This window comes from Electrona antarctica, assembly GCF_951216825.1.
Source record: "Electrona antarctica genome assembly, contig: scaffold_949, whole genome shotgun sequence".
Lineage (NCBI taxonomy): Eukaryota > Metazoa > Chordata > Actinopteri > Myctophiformes > Myctophidae > Electrona > Electrona antarctica.
In genome coordinates, this window is record NW_027638393.1 from 6,835 (window position 1) to 30,467 (window position 23,633).

Here is a 23,633-nt window from a genome sequence, read left to right on the forward strand (position 1 = left end):
TTTTTCTTTTCTCCCAAATGATTAACCCATTTTGACCTGAGATCAGATTCTAAAAATGTCTTCTACATCCTGACAGTTTTCTGAAAAAGCTACAGGTATGTTTCTATGTCAGGCGCGCTATGCGCTTGTAGATCTGCTATTTTTCAGTAGCTAAAGCATGGTAAATGGTGCATTTATATAGCGCCTTTATCCAAGGCGCTTTACATAGATTGTGCATCAATTCACCCATTCACACACACATTCATACACCGATGGCGGCAGAAACCATGCAAGGCACTAGCCAGCACATCGGGAGCAATTTGGGGTTCAGTGTCTTGCTCAAGGACACTTCGACACTAACTCTGGGGGAGCCCGGGTTCGAACAGGCAACCTTGCGGTTACCATCCAGCCACTCTACCCCTGAGCCACCGCCGCCCTAGCGGCATAACATAATGCTAACACCAAAAGGGGTCCCCGCCCAGAATGGGTTAATACCAACCTCCCCACACAACAGTATATCTGTGTTGCACAGATATACTGCCGCAAACACAGATATTGAGCATCCTCAACAACCCCAGACAGACAGTAGCTTGGGGCCGTTTTGGAGTTGGGTAGCGATCCCTGGGACATTATAATTATTATTCTCAGGAGGACACGATCGCGATCGTAATAACGTTTTACTAGTGTCTGGCATTGAACATTGGAACACATTCATAAATCAAAGTTACATTTCTTCTGTTCCACTGTCTCATCTAAACCACCTGCAAAACAACACATTTGGCAGACGCTCTATATCCAGAGCGACTGCTAAATGCCAACATTGCAATATTTTTCCACTGTCTCATCCGCGAGTGAGGAATCACCTTCGCGTTTGAGTAAATGGTCACACCCCCTCCTACTAGTAGTAGGAGGGGATAAAGTACAGTTTTAGACCGCGGCGGAGGGGCGCCGTCCAAAGCGCAATCAGGGCCTTTCTTGGCCCCACCTCTCTCCCTGTGTTTTAGTATCCAAGATGGCCGCAGCACCAGGCAGGAGGGGGTGGGGCAGAGGTGAGCGGGCGGGGTCGACATATGCCCTTACTGGGCTGCATTCAAGACACTTGCCTTGTGTCTGACACCTGACTTGTGTCTGAACACAGCTTTGATGGATGTGTTCTGCCCATCCCCCCCCCCCCACCCCCCCCCTCCATCAAACAAAATGTTTGGTCAAACCATATGGGGTTGCATTGGAAATGCATTGGAGTGGCCATTAAACACAGACACAAGACAAACGCAAGACGGGTGTCTTGAATTTGTGAACGCAGCCCAGTAAGGCCACCCCCTCCTGGGGATGCGGCCATCTTGGATCCTAAAGGGGCCGAGAAAGGCCCTTATTGAGCCATGAGAGACGCCACCGAGCGTGCTAAAGCAGCACGTGAGTTGCCGTGTCGAACGAGCGTCGCGAAGTTTGCTTGAGCAGACTCAGCCCCGTTCGATTGCAACCGGATTATGGACAGAATAGTAAATCCTCGTCCCGCAAGTAGGGAAAGTCACGAGGGGGGGGCGTGACAATTTTTACTCAAACGTGAAGGTGATCCTGCATTCGTGTCTCATCCACCTGTTGCACAACACGCAACAACAAACACGCCAAATCAGCAGGAACGGTCGCCCACCCACCCACCCACCGAGCCGTCCTGCAAAAACAAACATGCGTGTAAACACTAAACACGCACACAGACGCACACACGCACACGCACAGACGACAGGCCCTTTCTGGCTGCTCTTTAATGATGGTTTAACCCATTTTGGGCGGGAACCCCTTTTGGTGTTAGCATTATGTTATGCTTTAGCTATTGAAAAATAGCAGATCTACAAGCTCGTAGCGCGCCACCGAGCGGCGCGCTACGAGCTTGTAGGTCTGCTATTTTTGAAAAATCAAAGAACGACTGACATAGAAACACTGCTTTTTCAGAAAACTGTCAGGATGTAGAAGACCTTTTTAGAATCTGATCTCGGGTCAGAATGGTTTAATTGAGCCCCTCTAGTGTGGTGAATAGCCCTGCTCTCTGATGGCTGCGAGCGGATTAATCCCCCCCCTCCTCCTCATCGTCCGTCCTCCCCTCCATTTGGTTTGTGTTGTTGTTGTTGTTAGCGTCCTTTTGTGTCGCTGAATGACTGTGTGTGTGGAATCACTCCACTGCTTTCACTCGGGGTCTTTGTTTCACAATAGTTGCCGCTCCCGGCGGCTCCCCCCTCTCCCCCCCCGCTTGGCCCGTCCCGCATTCTGGTCCATTCACTGGCTCGCTGAATTGACTGCATGTTCAATTCAATTCAGTCTTTATTAGCCGACTCAGGTCCATAGAAACGCCTGCAATTATTTTTTTAAGTCGGGATAATACCGGAATTAATACTTTAATTCTTAATCCACCGGCAGTACACACCAGGACTTTAGCCAGTCTTTGTCTGGATGTAGCCTGTATATATATACTGTGTATATATAGCGTGAACAGCTCCTTTAGCTTGAGAGCACCACAGTGATGCCGTTTGCAGATACATCCAGCCGTCGCATGGACTTCAGCATTATGTAAAGTTCCTTTAAAAAGTGCTTTAAAAAAGTCCTCACTCCTGCACTGTCTTCTCATTGATTTATGCAACTTGCAACCTTTGCATACTAGATTATTTTATACCATGACAGTCACATGACCACAGGTGAGCAGTATAGGGCGGTGTACAATATGCCCTATGACTATGAATATCCCTTGACTCCTTCAAAACCGCTCTCAAAGGGCACCTACGGACGGCTGCAATTCGAAACTGGCCCCCGTAATCTGAATCCCCCCCCCCCCTTTTCCCCTCACTGTATATGTTTCTTTTCCCTTTTTACCTCCATTATGATGAATTCCTGTTCTGTTCTTTGTCTATATAGAAGTGTCTATTTGTACGTCTCTAAATGTTTTGATGAATTGAACATGGTGGACCCTGTTGTAAACAAGTGTAATGCTTAATTGTGTCGTCCACTCACAGTTAACAGCCTTTGTATTGAGTTTGTGCTTGAAATGTACTGTAATTCTGCAAACTGTGAATACAATTTTCAATCAATCAATCAATGCCTTGAACAAAAACACTTTCACTTTAGTTGAACATCGACTGAACTTTCGAGCAATAGTGTTTGCCCAAGAATACAAACTTCAACTTTGTACAATTAAATATTCCGGGGAACGTTCCCCTATTCTTCTGGGCACATCAAATCATAATATATTTTTTAATGTAGCAAACATAGCAGATCTACAAGCCCTCAACGCAACACGTTTTGTGCTCGCCGGGTGACGACCATTGTATGACAAATACAAGGTGCTTAAAAAGAGGTGGTTTACTTTGCGGTGGGTGGTGACGTTGTGCATCGTTGTGAGACTGAAGGCAGGTGACGTTCACGCTGCTGCTAATGGCTCCATTACCTTCAGCAAACCTTGAGTTAAATTAATTATACCGTCATTCACCTGTGGGAAACCTCTGTGATGGCACCCCACATGCTCACGCTCAAGACGCACACAAACTCAGACACCCAGCTGGCTCATTTCTACCCCGCAGTTGTTTTCTTAACACACACACACACACACACACACACACACACACACACACACACACACACACACACACACACACACCTATGTCACCACGGGCCACCTGTCACCGTGCCTCTCCCGCTGGCTTGTCTTCTCTATCTGTATTTCAGGCCATAATATAGTGTAGGCCTGTGTGTGTGTGTGTGTGTGGCACGTGTGTGCACGTGGGTGTCATTTTTCTCAAAGACGTGTCGGTCATGGCTGGTTAGGCAGCAACATGCTGTTCACAAGTGGCTGATGAGGGAACGCGTGTCATGGTGTTGTCGTTACCAGTTGACCTTGGACATGCCAGAGGGGACCATGACAATACACTGGAGACTCTGTCTGTGTGTCTGTGTGTGTGTGTTTGTGTGTGTGTACATGCCAGTGGTTGGAAGACGTACGTACTGTTTTTACTTAAGTAAAAGTATTAATAATTTTACAGTGAAGCATTATTCGGTTACGAGTAAACGTCTGGTATTCATCAACATTTACTTTTGTAACCTTTTACGCATTGTGTGAGGTTATTTAATTAATTATATGACCTCGTTTCAAAAGGTGAAACGTTTCAAGCTGTCTTGAGTGGCTTCACTTTTTTTCACGACACTGTTGTGCAACAAAGTAGTCGTTGATATACACATTTTGTACGTGTATTATCAAAACATTCCCCGTCATTCGATTAAATCAACAAAAGTATTCAATGGAATCATCTCTAAGAAGATGATGGATAATTGCAGCCTTAGAACACTGTGTGTGTGTGTGTGTGGTTAAAAACCAGGACACATCGTCGGCTCCATAATTGCCAATACAGATGTCATCCAAAAACTCAATTATAATGTCCGATATATCAGCACCAGCGGCTATACTGTATGGGTAATAATATGGCTCTGGTGGTACACAGTGGAGCCGGCGACATTGGAGAGAATAGCTCGCATTCTCCAGATACTGGGAGAAAATGGAGGTCACAAAAGCCATTACTCATTTGCTGTACCCAGTGTAGCCAGAGTAGAGGCGGAAAAAAATGATCATGGCCACGGCGAGGTCCAAGCAGGGCCAGCTACTTGAAATGTAGAGCGCACGGATCTGATCTTGTGGAGGGCTTTGTTTTTGTCGGGGCCCCTACCCGGGTCTGGTATTATAGGCTCATAAGAGTTATGGAGGTATAAAGCGACATCGAAATTAATAACTGAACTTTTCCTGTGGGGATAGTCCTCAGGAGGACTTGACAGCAAGTATGCATGCAGTTCTTAAGCTGTGGCAGGAGGTAGAGCAGGTCGTCCAATGATCCCTGGGTCGGCGGTTCGAATCCCGGCTCCTCCTGTCCACATGCCTTGGGCAAGACACTGAACCCTACATTGCCTCCAATGAGTTGGTCGGTGTGAGCTTGCCACCATTGGTGTGTGAATGTGGGAAGTGAGGACGCTGGCGTCGACTGACCTTTTGTGGTGGTTCTGGAGAACCGTGGGTCCCTGCACTCCCTGTCGAATGTGAAGTCGGTGGGTCAAACGGTTCTTGAGTTACGTGCATTTCAACCGTACACACATGTACGCACGCACGCACACACACACGCACGCACGTACGCAGAGACGTGGCGCATTTATAGTAGGATGTTGTCATGGACATTTGTCCAGTGCATAGCCTACTGCAGGCCTGGTAGACTAGATCTAGAAGACATTTTGAAACTCTTACTACTGAAATGATCGATTATTAATCGAGAAATGACATAATTTAACAATGCATCTCAATGAGAAGGAAAGCTTGCCATATCTCCTCTTAGTAACCGTTGCTAACGTGCCTATTGGACAAGGACGGGTTGGGGAGGGACTTAGCAAAGGGCTAATTGGCGCCACAAGGGATCCTGTTGCCTCATTGCACCCCCGCTGTCCTGTAATAATCCTCTTTTTATCGTCTCTCCTCCTCCAGCCATCTACAACTACGACGCCCGCGGGGAGGAGGAGTTGTCGCTGCAGATCGGAGACACCGTGCACATTCTGGAGACATATGAAGGTGAGGGACCAGTATTAACACAAACGCTGCCACCTGGTGGACACAGAGCCAACCGCAGACTGCCGAGCCGGTTGACAACCGCTGGATTCACATCCTGTTTGGGCGGCCATCTTAGATGCTAAATAAAGAGCGTCAATGCTAGCGAGCTAAAATGAAGCCATCCTTGCTCTAGAAAGCGCTAATGTTCCAATCGGGATCACCGGATAATCAGCAAAGACCTCCGAACATCACACGTTTTATCCAAACCATGGAGAGCTCCGTACAATTTACAATTTACAATTTAGGCATTTAGCAGACGCTCTTAATCCAGAGCGACTTACAATAGGCAAGAACAAAAAGCATGGGAATACATCACATATGTAAAAATGCATTTATCGCGAAACATGCGTAAGCTAAGAACGTGACTAGAACATATCTATATAATGACACTATACATATAAACTATAACTAGAACATATCTATATAATGACACTATACATATAAACTACACATATATGCTATACTATGCTGTACATATATACTATGAAGTGCTATGACTACATACAATGCACTTATTGTGCTGTCTACATGACATGCTATAAGTCTGTTTCAAATGCTATATAAGTCTAAGAAGTGCTGTCTAAGGGGGGTAGGGTAAGGGCTATGGGCCATGATGGAGTCTGAAAAGGTGGGTTTTCAGACTACGGCGGAAGATCGGGAGTGATGCTGCAGTTCTGATTGCAACGGGAAGTGCATTCCACAGTTTTGGGGCCAGAAGGGAGAAGAGTTTGGGACGTGTGGAGCGTTGTCCCGGCGTTTTTAGTGAGGGTACTTCCAGCTTCCCTGCGTTGGCTGATCTGAGTGCGCGGGAGGGTTTGTAGGGTTCAATCATGCTGGCAAGATATGGGGGAGCCATACCTTTGGTTGCTTTAAATGCCAACATCAGAGTTTTGTATTCTGTGCGGGCAGCGACCGGGAGCCAGTGCAGGGAGCGGAGCAGGGGGGAGACATGTGAGAATTTTGGCTGGTTGAAGACCAAGCGAGCTGCGGCATTTTGGATCAGTTGGAGAGGCTTCAGTGCACATGCCGGTAGGCCAGTAAGGAGAGAGTTACAATAGTCAAGTTTTGACAAGACTGTTGTCTGGATTAGGAGCTGGGATGATTCCTCGGTGAGGAACGGTCTAATTCGTCGTATGTTATAGAGTGTGAACCTACAGGATCGAGTGACAGCTGTGATGTGAGTTTTGAACGAGAGCTGACTGTCCAGGACAACACCAAGGTTCCTGGCTGTTGGGACAGACGTTACCAGGTCGTTGTCTACGGAAATAGTTAGCTCCCGCATCGGGCAGGACTTAGCTGGGAAGAAGAGAAGCTCAGTCTTGTCTGGGTTCAGCTTGAGGTGGTTGGAGGACATCCACTGTGAGATGTCAGCCAGGCAAGCAGTGATGCGCTCTTCCACCTGGGTGGCAGAGGGGGGGAAGGATAGAAACAGTTGTGTGTCATCGGCATAACAGTGATAGGATATATTGTGAGCAGAGATGATAGTGCCAAGGGATTTAGTGTACAGTGAGAAAAGGAGGGGACCAAGTACAGATCCCTGTGGGACCCCAGTTTGGAGGGTTCGGGGGGATGATAACAGACCTTTCCAGGAGACCTGGTAGGTCCGGTCGGTGAGGTAAGAGGAGAACCACTTTAGTGCCGTCCCGCCGATGCCTAGATCCGCTAGGGTGTCTAGGAGCAGCTGGTGGTTCACTGTGTCAAATGCTGCTGATAGGTCTAGGAGAATCAGGACTGCAGAGTGGGAAGCAGCCTGGGCAGCATGTAGTGCTTCTGTGACTGCCAGCAGGGCAGTTTCTGTGGAGTGGGCCTTTTTGAATCCGGACTGGTTGGGATCTAGCAGGTTGTTATGTGAGAGATGGAGAGAGAGCTGGTTGGAGACAACACGTTCAATGCTTTTTGATAGCATTGAACGTGTTGTCTCCAACCAGCTCTCTCTCCGTAGATTTCGATTTCAGCTTTTAAGTCCGCCTGTATACAAGAAGTGAACGGCACTGCGGATGCGCAAACCCGTCTAGGATCACTAAAGAAGGAAAGGCCAAGCAAAAAATAAATCAGCAATCCGGTTTGATATCAATAATAAAGCTTATTTGACAGAACGTTGCGCCAATAGCAGTTGCCGGTTGGATTCTAACTGGCGGAACGTTCCGTCATGAGCAGTTAATTTGTTAACAGCAGTTATCAGCACATTCTGGAGACGTATGAAGGTGAGGGAACGGTGTTAACAGCAGTTATAAGTAGGGATGCACGATTAATCGGAATCGGCCATATCGGCCATAAAAATGCCATATCTGTATCGGAATGGTCTCAAAATAATACAGATTATTTAATCGGTTTTCACCAGCAAAAAGAAATTCAAAATGAAAAAGAAATCTACATTTAATTTGTGTACTCGTCTCATTCAGTCATTCATTCAGTTGGGAAAACAAACACTTTAAAAAGAGTATAATGCTATTTATTGGTCCTCTGTATAATATCGGAATAGGTCAGAATCGGTATCGGCAGATATGACCCTGCAAATAATCGGAGATCGTCTATCGGTCATAATTTCATAATCGTGCACCCCTAGTTATAAGCACATTCTGGAGACGTATGAAGGTGAGGGACGGGCATTAACGGCAGTTAATAAGCACCGACGCATCGGCACATTCAGAATCAGGAAGTACCCTCACTAAAAACGCCGGGACAACGCTCCACACGTCCCAAACTCTTCTCCCTTCTGGCTCCAAAACTGCAGCATCACTCCCAATCTTCCACCGTAGTCTGAAAACCCACCTTTTCAAACTCCACCATGGCCCATAGCACTTACCCTACCCCCTTAGACAGCACTTTTTAGACTTAGATAGCATTTGATACAGACTTATAGCATGTTATGTAGACAGCACAATAATTGCATTGTATGTAGTCATAGCACTTCATAGTATATATGTACAGCATAGTATAGTATATATGTATAGTTTATATGTACAGTGTCATTATATAGATATGTTCTAGCTACGTTCTTAGCTTACGCATGTTTCTTGATAAATGCTTTTTATATATGTGATGTATTCCCATGCTTTTGTTCTTGCTTAATGTAAATCGCTCTGGATTAAGAGCGTCTGCTAAATGCCTAAATTGTAAATTGTAAATCAGAAGTAACTTTATTTCACAGATTTACAGGTGTAAAGAAGTAGGTGGAATTCTAGGTTTTGGCCAGCTCCATCATTCGTAGGTTTCAGGAAAAAGGGGAAGGGGGACAGAGAGCGGGAGAGCAAGGAGGAGAACATTTATACGTATTCCATAAATAAAGTAGCAGGCATGTACATGAGTTTAGTACCGTAAGATGTAAAATGTAGCAGGTTAGTTATGAGGTTAGACATAAGGTGAAAAAGGTATCAGGGATGTACATGAGTTTAGACATACTGTAAGGTGCATGTTAAAAACAATAGCTGATGATGCAGTAGAGTATAGTGCTGCACGATTAATGCAAAAAAAGAAGAAGAAATATTGCGATCTAGATTCAGACACCTATGCGATCTCATTTGTAAATTTGAGCTATAGTTTCTAGTTGGCTGTCCAATTCATTTCCGTTACTCTTATGCTTTTGCTACAAGAGAGAGACTTTAAGAGAGGTTTAAGTCAAGCACTTTGATGTTGTCTGTTTAAAGCCACAGTAGTTGGCTCCAGGTGCCACATTTTGAATCTACTGCAGTATGTAGTATGTAGTATGTTCTGCAACTACACATTAAAGACAAAGAAAAGAAGAAAAAAAATAATCCTAGTATGATAATCGTGGTCTCAATTCTTGTGGAGGAAAATCGAGATTCACATTTGAGCAAGAATCGTGCAACACTAGTGCAGTACATGAGGTTCAGCACTGCAATGTTAGAGACATATTTACGTCTTACGTGCCACCAGTGACTTTATTCCACATGAGGTAAAAAACAACAACAAAGAGAAACGCGTCGGTAGGTCCACATAGGAAAGGAAGGTAGTCTGCATAAGTTAAAAATGGACAGGCAAAGGATGCTGTTTTGCTGTCATCACAGCTCCTCACACTTGTGCTCTGTCAAAGTCTCAGTTTCCAGCTATACCTCATTAAGTTATATCAAATCAAAGCAAAGTTCTTTGTTTACCCAGGGTGAATGGACTAAGCTCGAGATGCTTGTTTACAGCCAGACCCTGCTCATAGAACATTTCATGGTAGGGGTTCAATGCCTTGCTCAAGGGCACTTCAGCGGTGGTAATTTTAACGTGCCGGTCCGGGGATTCGAACTGGCGACCTTCCGATAACAAGACCGCTCCGCAAACCGTTCGGCCACCGCTGCCGCTGAGGTTATTTATTACTAAGGAGTCAGGACACACACACACAAGACAAGCCAACAAGATGGTAGACAAGCCAATCTACAAGCTCACAACACATCACATTGTGGGCAGATTGTAGTAGATCTGCTGTTTTGTTTTTGTTGCTATTCCTTGTGTGGCGAAGTATACAATGTACTTGGTTAAGTGGCTAAATCAATACATTTGAAGCATTCATGTGGTATGCATCACCCTCTCTAAGGTCCTCTCATGAAGCCAAGATAATCTTGTGAGGAAAGGGACTGCTGTTGTGTGTGTGGATTGTTGAGTGTGTATTCTGCATATGCACGCCGTGTCTGCTAAAAAGGTAGCTAACTTTTGAACATCATTCTATTCCACGGCAGGATGGTACCGGGGACACAGGCTGAGAAGAAAGTCTAAAAAGGTGAGTGGCTTTTAAATGGGAGGCTTTTTCACGGTACAATTACCGACTAAAAAGGTTATTTTACTCCTTATCGGGAAGCATGACATTTCTGGGGCTTTATGGTTTATTTCAGTTCAGGTGAAAAGAATAGCTAGAAGGCCTCATTCTAACCCATTCTGGACGGGAACCCCTTTTGGTGTTTTAACTAAGCATTATGTTATACTTTAGCTATTGAAAAATAGCAGATCTACAAGCTCGTAGCGCGCCACCGAGTGGCGCGCTACGAGCTTGTAGGTCTGCTATTTTTTTTAAATCGTGAAAATGTGTCGCAAATTTGGAATATAATCTTTTGTTTTTTTGTTTTTTTAACTCAAATCTTTGCTTCTGGGAGGGTCCCTGGAACAACATATTTTCAGATGGGGGGGTCGGAGGCCAATTACATATAGTTTTTGGGGTCCTTGACCACTGATATAGAAACATAGGTATTTCAGAAAACTGTCAGGATTTAGAAGACACTTTTGAAATGTCGAAAGGTCTGCTATTTTTGAAAAATTGTGAAAATGCGGCACACATCTTTGAATATATATTCTTTCAGAAGACTTTTTTTTTTAAATTTCGATGTCTGGTCTAAATGGGCTAATGACTCTTTTTCGACTATACACGAACTGAGTGAACCTGTACAGTATTTAACACTCTTTCCGGATTCGGTTCCAGACGCCACGGCTCGGTTTCATATAAGGAAACCTAATTGGAACCCTGCTCAGAAGGGTGGCACTAACCACGAGTTCACGCATATATATTGAGGCCAATAATTGTATTTATAAAATGTAAATCCGAGTGTGAATATTTTATTTGATCCCGCCGTTCAGGCTCTTGGCTCATCACATTAGCAGACAACCATTTAAGAGCAGGGGAGATATACTGTACGTCTGTAACAACACAACCCGCCAAAGCAGAGCCTATTGGTGGTGTTGGTGGTGATGGTGGAAGCAAACAAAGAACAATTTAGCTATTGAAAAATAGCAGATCTACAAGCTCATAGCGCGCCACCGAATGGCACGCTACGAGCTTGTAGGTCAGCTCTTTTAGAAAAATCGTTAAAATGTGGCGCAAATTATTGAATATATATTTTTAACTAAAATATTGGCTTCTGGGGGGTCCCTGGAACTACATATTTTGAGATGGGGGTCCGTGGCCCAATAGAGATAATTCTGGGGGTCCTTGACATGAAAAAGGTTGAGCACCACTGACATAGAAACATGGGTTTTTCAGAAAAATGTTAGGATTTAGAAGCCTTTTTTTTAATCGACCTCAGTCCAAAATGGGTTAACTAAATAAGAGAAAAGGTTGCACAATGTGCATCAGCAATGGGTTTTCTCAGTGGAGTGCTAGACTCAAAATCCAGTATACATCCTATATTACAATTGAAAACATGTGCCCAAAAGCACGCACAGGAACAAAAGGCACCAGCTACTACGTCACTGACACGCTGCAACACGCTGCAACACACACTGCAACAACACACTAACACGTCACACACTTACCCTCCGCGTCGTTGGTTCCCTATCTCCTCATGTCGCGCCGCACGGCCACACTCAACACCAGCCGCGTAAAAATTGTCATCGCACTGCCACTACAGCCGGCTCCCGTCCACACTCGCAAACAATATCAATATCAATAATAAACACAAACACGCCACAAGCACCGACACCCCCGCCTAATTTGTTGCCACGTCTATGAAAACAAGCACAGAAAAAATGCCATTCAACACGCTACTTACACACACTACCACTCGCTTACAATACGCGGACCTGGCAACACTACATTGCCTCTCCCATTTGCTCACAGCCCACCACGTGACCCACACAGGGAGGGAGACGATTGCGTGATGCTTCTATGTACAGGATTCTATAGGTCACCACTTTTGGTGTGACACACACACGGCTTCTGTTGGTAACAAGACAACTCACCCCTTTTCCGTTTTCCTCCCGGAATTTTCCCCAGTGAGGGGTGGGAGAGGCTGGACAGCAGACGGCTGGACTTTGAATTTCTCTAACTATAAACATTCACGACAGCAGACAGCCTAAGTACAAATATATTTATGAAAAGCTACTACAGTGAAGTCTGTTCACACAAGTTGTTGTAGGCTATGTGGCGGGTATTAAAGTACATAAGACGCGTCAAATGGAGTCTGTACGGCTGGAGATAAACGGACACATGACGTCGGTGGGAGAGCAGATTTTGTGTGTTTCTCTGCTTCTGTTTACTATGCGTTGTCAACACGTGCTGAGTTGACAAACATTGACCGATTTCGGAGAAGACTGATAGTTTATCCTTTAGTAATTAGGCTGTGGAAGTATTCACACTAGGCAACTTTGGCATTGGCAATTTGGGGAGAAAAGGAGGAGGAGGAGGTGATCAAGCTCCACAACACCACATTGGCAGGTAGGCTCAAGGCTGCATTTATTTTCCTTCTTTTTCCTCTCGAGGCTGCATGGGATGATGTGAACCCCTCCAGCAGGCTAGGGAGCACCGCTCCGGTTAGCGGCAAATGACCGCGGGGTGCGGGTTGCCAGGTTTTTTTATAAGTAAAGTATTTACATTCAATTAAAAAAAAAAATATATATAATACATTTTAATTTACGTCATATTTAGCGGCATTTCCACCTAATTTCTCTGTTCTTTGTCAATGGCAAATATTGAGACGTGTGGGGACTAAAGCTGTATATAGGAGGGCCCTCAAACACATTATTTGATAACCTTTTCATCGTGCTCCTAAAAAAAAATGTGTGCTACTAGCCGCGATTACATACACAGTTAAAATAATAAGAAATTTGCGCCAACGACTGCGTCGACACCTGGCGTGGAACAAACGGGACGAACCGAGGCGCATATATGGATAACAACAACAACACTACACGTGCGCTGCAACACCAAACAGCTGCATACAACGCGTGTCACTGTGCACTTCTGTATCTGTGGACTTCTGTATCGCAACGCGGGCCAACGCAACTCTGGGATGAGCGGGCCGAAGGCCCGCGAAATTCTAGTACTGTACATATCAAAAGTAGAATTTTTTTAAAGAGTACAAAGTACTCACATTTCCACTTTGTTTTATTGGCACACACCAGTAATTGAACACTCACACGTTTCGGTTATGAGCATTCATGAGAGCAAATGCGCCCAGCGTTCATTTATTGGTGTTTGCCAAGAAATGGAAATGTGAGTACTTCCATCATGTCCTCCATGTATTTGAAATGTTGGATGTGCTACCTTTTTGAAAGAACACACACACCTTCAGTGGCAGCACTTAAGGCAGTGCCATAGCGGAAAGAGCAGTGCGTGAAGACGTTCAAAGGTTGTTTCACGACCTTTGCTGCGTGTCTTTCCCCAAATCTCTCTCTCTCCATTTCCTGTCAGACCCCCCCCCCCCCCCCCCAAATAAATAAATAAATACATACATACATACATACATAAATAAATATATAAATACATACATATAAATACATACATAAAAAAATAAAAAAATAAAAGAAAATAAAAACAGGTTATGGGAGGTTCACAGTATTCACACAGTGGAATAGAGACGGTACTGAGCCGGAACAGTAGTGTAATGATGTTTGTCTTCTGTTGTTTTCTTTCCCGCATGCAGGGCATATTTCCAACGTGTTACATTCACCTGAAGGAGGCCTCGGTCGAGGGCAATGGGTCAGTACCTTTCTTGAGTTATTATGCCTTGAAATGAATTATGTGCGGTGGGTGGAAGAAGAGCTCACATTTAGTTTTTTGTACCACCTTTTGTAAATGGTCTGTGTTAAAGAATGTCTACAAGCTCACATTGTGTCACGTTGTGACCTTGTAGATCTGCTATTTTCAAAGGGGTTTTGATACGTTTTAGAGTCGGATACATGATAACTTGTGAAGTGGGATATTGGGCACTTTTACTTTTGTACATTAAGTACATTTTGATTACTGGACTTTTCCTTGTAACAGAGTATTTCTACGCTGCAGTATTGATGCTTTTAATTACTTAAAGGAGCATTCAGTGATTTGGGTGATTTGGAAAACCACCCAGTCCGCCCCGGTAACAAAATGTGCACATGCACGCTCTACAGTGGGGGGAAGTGCAACAGGCCAACAGCATGTGCACCTAGGCCCGCCCCCACTCGATCATGATTGGAGGAAGGCCCCTCTCATCCTGATTGGATGAAGGTTTTGCCACCCGCCACCAAAACTGAAACTAGGGTTTTTTGACCCCAGGGGCTCACTGGGGACAGGGAGGATTTCCTTATATGGTCAGCACACTCTATAGTAGGGAGGATTATCCAGAAAAAAAGAAAAAATAAGTGATATTTGAATTAAGTCAAATCACTGAATATACCTTTAAACTATTACAAATAAAAAGTGTACTTTCGCCACCACTGGTGCTATAGCCCTCACTCACTATTTCCACCATCGTTTTGCAGTGGTGGAAAAAGTACTCACATTTTTTTTTTAGAAAGTGGTTTTGATTGATGTCTCCTTGAGAGTTGCGCCTGCTTGCACAACACGAAAGAGAGAACAACATGAAAGCTCAAGCGCTAAATCATTGACTTCAGCGGTTAAGCCTCGGGGATAAGACTAATAAGAGCAGATACCGTTTTATATCATCGGCTCTCAGAGGATGTAGCCATCATGGTGTTTAATTAAGGATTAAGGATTAATTGCAATTCACTCAGAACCCGACTTTCGTATAAAAAAAAAGAAGAAAAGAAAATGTTATATATATATTCAGCCCTCGGTTGAGGATGCCTAATATATCGTGTTATTGTATAATTTGCAGTGGTACTTTACAATTAATGATCATAATTAAAAGTGGTAGATGGATAGATGCATTACTTATCGACGTTGTTGGGCAGAATCTCCATTTTTAAACTTTTTTACGTTTTTTTTCATAAATTGCCCTACTCATGTTCTACGAGCCTGTCTGCTTGCTCAGGGGATACATTTAATCTTGACCACCACCAGGTCAAAATGGATGTCAGATCCTGTGTCTATGGTGATACATGACCTTTGACACGAGCTAAATGTCTCAATATAAGAGCAGGGAGACAAACATACAACCACCACTGTATGTACTGTATGTTATGTAAGGGATAATATCTGGCTAGGTGGTCATTGTCTGGAGATAATTCACCGACAGGGAGTTTAACCACCCAGGCGAAGCCGAGCCATTTAGGCCTGACATCGAAGTAAATAAAAAGTCTTTTGAAAGAATATATATTCAAAGATTTGTGCCACATTTTCACGATTTAAAAAAAATAGCAGACCTACAAGCTCGTAGCGCGCCACTCGGTGGCACGCTATGAGCTTGTAGATCTGCTATTTTTCAATAGCTAAAGTATAGCATAATGCTTAGATAAAACACCAAAAGGGGTTCCCGCACAGAATGGGTTAATCACCCTGAAGGTGAATTATATCCCGACTATGACCAGTTTGACCACCTAGCCAGATATTATCCTGCTTATTACATGGATACCTAACATAAACTAATAAATTGACCCAAAACACAACAAAGTATTCCTTAAGTGTCGCTCACTCACGCTGGCTGCGTCTGCCCAGCTGCAAGGCTGGAGCACTGTCGGAAAATAATAATACAATCCATTTCCGGTTACTGCTTCATTTTCAGATGGGGGTTGACGGCCAAATACCCAATTTTGGGGATCCTTGACATGAGAAAGTTTGAGCACCACTGATATAGAAACATGCTGACAGACAACTGTCAGGGTTTAGATTAGAAGACAGTTTGTACAATCAGGTCTCAGGTCTTGGGTTTAACTTTCATAACAGGCACATGTTCAGGTGTGTCAGCATAGTTTTATACAGTGAAACACTGAAGGGTTCAGACAAACTTTGGAAACACTGGCCCAAAATGTCACTTTCACAGCGAAATAAGCCCAGTTTGGCCCTGTTCACTTTTGCTTAGCAGAGCTAATTCTCCTCATCTTCACCCGGGACGCTTTGGCCTGACAGCTCTTTTATAATGGCTCTGCTAGGGAGGCTAATGACTTGGATTCATGCCCCCATATTCAGTGAGTGTCCACCGGCTTTAGTATATTATCTATACTAGTAACGGTAATATGTAAAACCGTGTCACTTTAATTTTGGCCTGAGGACATCCTCGCCCCCCAAAGGTAATGTGAATGCTGTCTCTGTTACAGTACATTGTATTGCTGAGATGCTGACTTATGTTGATTTTAATCAATTGTCCCCCTTTGTACTGCAGTGTCATCGCACATTCATTTATGTAACATTTCCATATTGACAGAGTGGCCATTTTCTTCTTACATCACGCTGGGGGGGGGGGGGGGGGGGGGGGGGGGAGTAAAGGCGTTAAAAGCAACATGGCCACCACATCGACGCGACCGTCTGAATGATGTTCATGGTGTGTTGTGCTGTGTGTCGTTGTTCTCCAGGCAAAAGGAGACCATCATTCCCACAGAGCTCCCTCTGGTCACGGAGGTCACCACCACACTGCGGGAGTGGGCGTCCATATGGAGAGAACTCTATGTGGTGAGTAGTAATAGTATACACCTGTGTATGTGGTGAGTAGTAATAGTATACACATGTGTCTATGTGGTGAGTAGTAATAGTATACACCTGTGTCTATGTGGTGAGTAGTAATAGTATACACCTGTGTATGTGGTGAGTAGTAATAGTATACACATGTGTCTATGTGGTGAGTAGTAATAGTATACACCTGTGTATGTGGTGAGTAGTAATAGTATACACCTGTGTCTATGTGGTGAGTAGTAATAGTATACACATGTGTCTATGTGGTGAGTAGTAATAGTATACACCTGTGTATGTGGTGAGTAGTAATAGTATACACCTGTGTCTATGTGGTGAGTAGTAATAGTATACACATGTGTCTATGTGGTGAGTAGTAATAGTATACACATGTGTCTATGTGGTGAGTAGTAATAGTATACACCTGTGTTTGTGGTGAGTAGTAATAGTATACACCTGTGTCTATGTGGTGAGTAGTAATAGTATACACCTGTGTCTATGTGGTGAGTAGTAATAGTATACACATGTGTATGTGGTGAGTAGTAATAGTATACACATGTGTCTATGTGGTGAGTAGTAATAGTATACACATGTGTATGTGGTGAGTAGTAATAGTATACACCTGTGTATGTGGTGAGTAGTAATAGTATACACATGTGTCTATGTGGTGAGTAGTAATAGTATACACATGTGTATGTGGTGAGTAGTAATAGTATACACCTGTGTATGTGGTGAGTAGTAATAGTATACACCTGTGTTTGTGGTGAGTAGTAATAGTATACACCTGTGTCTATGTGGTGAGTAGTAATAGTATACACCTGTGTCTATGTGGTGAGTAGTAATAGTATACACCTGTGTATGTGGTGAGTAGTAATAGTATACACATGTGTATGTGGTGAGTAGTAATAGTATACACCTGTGTCTATGTGGTGAGTAGTAATAGTATACACCTGTGTATGTGGTGAGTAGTAATAGTATACACATGTGTATGTGGTGAGTAGTAATAGTATACACCTGTGTATGTGGTGAGTAGTAATAGTATACACCTGTGTCTGTCTGCAACAACTGCTGAGGACTAGGGTTGGGATTCGTTAGGATTTTAACGGTTCCGGTTCCTAACGGTTCCCTTAACGGATCCTAATATTATTTTTCCCCCTTTTTTCTGACATAGATTATGCTTATATTATAACTAACCTAACCAAGTACATAATAAACACAAATTCATTAATTCAATTATTGAAAATGCACTTTACAATTATGAGGTGGCACTATTATTTAAACTTCACCACCACCACCAGCAGCTAGCCACCACAACAATATCATTGTTGCAATTTGTACTGTATATTGCAATTTGTAGCCTACTGTATATTAAATATACAGTACACATTGCAATAATGATATTGTTGTGGTGACAAATGTTGTCCTTAATGTTCAGATTAATGTAATATGAAGGACCCCTTACCCTAATGGAAACAAGCCATAGTGCTTTCTTGGATTATAAAATCCTCTTAGCAGACCTTGTATTGAACTGTATAGGCTACGTTCCTGTGCTTTTTTCTGCAAACTTTTTATAAAGTAATCAATCTATGGAGGTATATGCACCTAAACGCTGGGCTCTCAACAGTCACGCGATTAACTTAGAGCCAAATCAAAAGCAGTTGAGTTGCTTATAAGTTGTAAAAAATAAGTGCAGACAAATTGATTTGGCTCTATAGTTAACGTGATTCATAAAATATCAGACAGAAAGACGTCGAGTCATTGGCGTTCTAAATTAACACCATTAACAACAGTTGTACAATACGCCTAATGAAAAGCTCTGTAGACATTAGTAGTTTTTATTTTCTATTACGTTACTAGCCTGGGGAAAGTAAACCAGCCTTGCATCAGATCGTCCCCCGTCGGCTGTGGTGAAGCTGCGGGGAGAGCGGGCACGGCTTTCCGCATGGCTCACAAACGTGATGTGCCTAGATTATTCTCGTGAGTTGTGGACTCGTGTAGGCATATTGATTTTGAGATGTTTCCTCAATGTGGACGTGGTACAAGTTGCAACAACCTTTGCAGAGGGAACTATAGCATTGCATTTATTGCACTTTGCGTGCTCACTGCTCAGCCTCAGTCATTTCCCTCTCTGTTAACCACACTTTAGAGAGAGATCTGTGCAACATACTGTCCCAGTGTCCCACTCACTCCGCGGCGGTCGCTGAATGCACAGAACAGTGGGCGTATCCTCCCCGACCCCACTCACTCTGTAGGTGGGGTGACGTCACCCCAGGCTCTGCTTGCATGCACACACAGACACAGCGGAGCTAAATGACGACTGATGAGAACCGTTTGGGGAACCGTTAATAAAAAAACGATGGAACCGGCTCCGGATCCGCAATGTCGGAACCGGGTCTGAAATGGACCCGGTTCCGAATCCCAACCCTACTGAGGACTAGGCATTGCAACTGTTAACGCCCGGTATTCGAACCCAGGTTCGAATACCGGGCGTTACAGTTGCAAAACGACATATTTTTGCAACATCTTAGGTGCCAGACTAAAGGGAATTCCATGTAGGCTGGATGAGATATTACTTAGGTGTTTAGGTCAACGGGTAGAGGCTGACCCACTACGGCTGCACAACCAGTTAGCCAACATCATTATTCAGTTGATTCACTTGTAGAGTGAGGTTTGTAGATTTTTGGTTATTTTCAGCAAAGCTATTTGGTGTGTGGTATGCAGCCCTTGGGCATCCTGTCAACAAAGTACGGTGGTTTGTATTTAAACACCGTTTTGCAAAGTTTCACCTTTGCAAATTTGTCATGCTTCTTCGTGAGATGGTCTCAAGCTGAGCTACACACTTTGAGCGTTTCATTTTCATTCTCTCTCTCTCTCTCTCTCTCTCTCTCTCTCTCTCTCTCTCTCTCTCTCTCTTTCTCTTTCTCTTTCTCTTTCTCGACGGAGCGGACATGCATCTTATATGCAAAATTAACCAATAAGCCAATCAACATAACATTCAGATAACTACAGTACTGGGTACTCCACCCTAGCCTGTAACACTTGTACAAGCCTTGACAACCTTGCAGGCAAAGGCTATAGAATGTAATTTAGATAGTATATTATGTAGGCGTTGCCAGGTTCATTTGTAGACCTGGCATCCTATAGCGTGTGTATAGTTTAAATGTACAGTATTGATTTTTTTTCTTTTTTTACAATTCACTGTTTAGATAGATCACTGTTTAGATCATCTGATGATCTTAGATGACTCTTTCTATGCATTTGATGTATTACCTCGTGTTTTCCTTGCTTACTGTAAAATCGCTCTGGATTAAGAGCGTTGTGCTAAAGGACTAGTAGCATGCCAAAGTTTGTGCTATTGCCATTGAGAATGCATTGGGCGTTTAAGTTAAATGCAGAAGAATGACAGCAGAAACTGCCTGTCATAATTTCTCCCTATTCCAAAGCCCCCCCAGGTACATTATATATTTAAACTATTTTCAGCAATGGTACACTTATATGGTACACCCCTGTGCTAAATGAATAAATTGTAAATTGTGTAGTGAGGAGGACAGACATACAGACAGACAGACGGACACTGTAACAGTGGCATACACTCACTGTATGTCGTGTTGCATGCGACAAAACCGCAGATATGTCGCGTCGCATGCAGCACTCATTTCACAGCTGTGTTGGAGGATGGATGCTTGGTGTAAACCACACGTCTCTCAGCCGCAGCTAAATAAAAGCTACTGTGGTAGATCACATCACGCTCGCGCATGTGTTCTATACCAGTGTGTGTGTGTGTGTGTGTGTGTGTGTACACTGTACTGTATGTTTGTATATGTGTGGGTGTGTGAGCTGTTCACACACGCGTTCCTCCTTCCCATCTGTCTGTCTCTTCTCCGTGTGTGAGTTACTGTCACCATAACTCTCGTCGTGACTATGATTATAGATGGACCTTTATTGATCCCCAGGGAAATCCTGTCTCGTCTGTTTTCCATAGTGCGCATCGCATTAAAGTTCTCACGGTCGCCACAGACTGCAGTTTCTAGTCATTTGGATTCCATAGAAGCCAGCATGTCTTCTATATGGAACCGTGTTGCACAGTGAAAAAATCGCCGATCTACAAGCTGTCAATACGAGCTTGTAGACAGGGGTTTTTTTCCGTTATTCTTTTAAAGATTAGAGCTTTTGAAGTGTTCAAACCAGTAATATATTTAGAAGCATTTTATTTCCATAGAACGCTAATAGTACTTGTGTGTCTTTCTTCCTTTCCCTCATCCCTCCTGTCTGTCCATGTGTCCCCTCATCCCTCCTGTCTGTCCATGTGTCCCCTCATCCCTCCTGTCTGTCCATGTGTCCCCTCATCCCTCCTGTCTGTCCATGTGTCCCCTCATCCCTCCTGTCTGTCCATGTGTCCCCTCATCCCTCCTGTCTGTCCATGTGTCTGTCCACTCATCCCTCCTGTCTGTCCATGTGTCTGTCCACTCATCCCTCCTGTCTGTCCATGTGTCCCCTCATCCCTCCTGTCTGTCCATGTGTCCCCTCATCCCTCCTGTCTGTCCATGTGTCCCCTCATCCCTCCTGTCTGTCCATGTGTCCCCTCATCCCTCCTGTCTGTCCATGTGTCTGTCCACTCATCCCTCCTGTCTGTCCATGTGTCTGTCCACTCATCCCTCCTGTCTGTCCATGTGTCCCCTCATCCCTCCTGTCTGTCCATGTGTCCCCTCATCCCTCCTGTCTGTCCATGTGTCCCCTCATCCCTCCTGTCTGTCCATGTGTCCCCTCATCCCTCCTGTCTGTCCATGTGTCTGTCCACTCATCCCTCCTGTCTGTCCATGTGTCTGTCCACTCATCCCTCCTGTCTGTCCATGTGTCCCGGCCGGCCACAGGGGGACAAGCGGGAGATGTTCAACTGCGTCCGGGACATGATCTACGACCTGATCGAGTGGCGCTCCCAGATCCTGTCCGGGACCCTCCCACAGGACGAGCTGACGGAGCTCAAACAGAGGGTCACGTCCAAGATCGACTACGGCAACAAGTATGGCATCCCCTACCTATACTATCCCAGGGTGATCATAATAGGCCATGATTGAGTGAAAATAATAAAATATAATAGGCCAACATTCTGCAAAAAAAAAAGAAAAGCAGATCTATACTGGCTCACGACGCCCCGCTGCAATGTGACGTGTTGTGAGCTTGTAGACGGGCTGTTTAGATTCTCTACACAGAATCTCTTCTGTGTAGAGATTTGTTGTAGAGGGAAAAAGGAGGGGCCAAGTACAGACCCCGGTCAAGGAAGTAGGGTTTAAGTCTTTATACCAAGCTCTCATATCCTTTGTCGTACAACACAGTCGAATGGGTAGAGAGGCCACCTGTGAAACAGAAGGTCCCCGGTTTGATTCCCGGCCCTGGCTACGTGTCCAGGTCGCCATGAGAAAGACACTTAACCACCCCCCCCCCCCACCTTCCCCTGCCCCAGCGCTCATCAGAACCATCTGAGCAGCCATCAGTTGGATTAAGCTGAAAACTTCTGACATTTTTTCACCCCACAGGATTAACCAGATATTTCCTTTCCTGACCTGAATAGCAAAAAAAACAGCAGCTCTATAAGGTCACAACGTGCCGCATCGCAACGAGCTTACAGAGCGGCTATTTTGTGTGAAATATATCTTTTTTGAAAATGTAAGTTAAGAAGCTTCGGCGGCGCCCATTCCCTGTTCTGCTTGCCTCCCTCCCAGCACACTCTCTCCCATCCCCGGGCCAGGCCTGCAGGACGGCTGGCCGGCCGCCTTTTGTTGGAATAGGTCAGCGGCGTCAGTCAATAGAAAATGACAGGTCATCGCTTAGCCATAGGACATACCGTGGGGATTTAGCAGTGGCACGTTGCGCTGCGTTCCATCATGAGTTGACAGCGGCTGCTGTGTCTGCACTGGCCCAGTGGAAAATCGCTAGAAAATGAGAGCGGTGTTTGTTGTGTGTGTGTGAAGCCTTCGCTCAGCTCACTGAGATGAAAACTTTGAAGAAACTTTTATCCGTCGGTCGGCCGGCTAGGTGGAGAAATGTTTTTTTCCCCCCCGTGCTGTGCCAGGCAGTGGGGGCGAGGTTGATGCAATATGTATTAACCTTGCCACAGCACGGGAGAGAGAGAGAGAGATATACCAAATACCTTAGTATCGATATTGTGAGCTGACAATATTGTGATGATAAATGGTGCATTTATATAAATGGTAAATGGTGCATTTATATAGCGCTTTACATAGATTGTGCATTACATTCACCCATTCACACACACATTCATACACCGATAGTGGCGGAAACCATGCAAGGCACCAACCAGCACATACACAGTACTAGTAATTTTCTTTTAAAATAATTATTTCCCAGAACTAGTACTAGTAAATTGGGCTTCAGCGATTTTAAAAACAGGACAATACAACACTAGCTATATCAAAAGATTACAACAATCAAAATTTGCAGACAATATCTGTTGTCGCATTGATACATTGCCCAGCCCTGTGCAGCTTGTGTGTGTGTGTGTGTGTGTGTGTGTGTGTGTGTGTGTGTGTGTGTGTGTGTGTGTGTGTGTGTGTGTGGTGTGTGTGTGTGTGTGTGTGTGTGTGTGTGTGTGTGTGTGTGTGTGTGTGTGTGTGTGTGTGTGTGTGTGTGTGTGTGTGTGTGTGTGTGTGTGCGTGCATGTGTGTGTGCAAGACATCGGTGCAGCTACTGTATGTGGTGTATGAGAGATAGGAACATGTTCCTCTCTTTTTAAGGCTGCCGTGGATGTTACTATGC

The 23,633-nt window shown here is 44.4% G+C and overlaps 1 protein-coding gene across 1 annotated transcript; it reads left to right on the plus strand.

The window, feature by feature from the left end:
• Positions 1-1,358: 1,358 nt before the first annotated feature.
• LOC306918118 (dedicator of cytokinesis protein 1-like) lies at positions 1,359-21,910 on the plus strand (the record flags this gene model as incomplete). Its single annotated transcript, XM_079530998.1, has 6 exons — positions 1,359-1,392; positions 5,483-5,566; positions 10,291-10,331; positions 13,963-14,018; positions 16,766-16,862; positions 21,731-21,910. Coding segments are annotated over 6 exons (492 nt in total), but the record flags the coding sequence as incomplete, so codon positions are not given.
• Between the last annotated feature and the right edge of the window lie 1,723 nt (positions 21,911-23,633).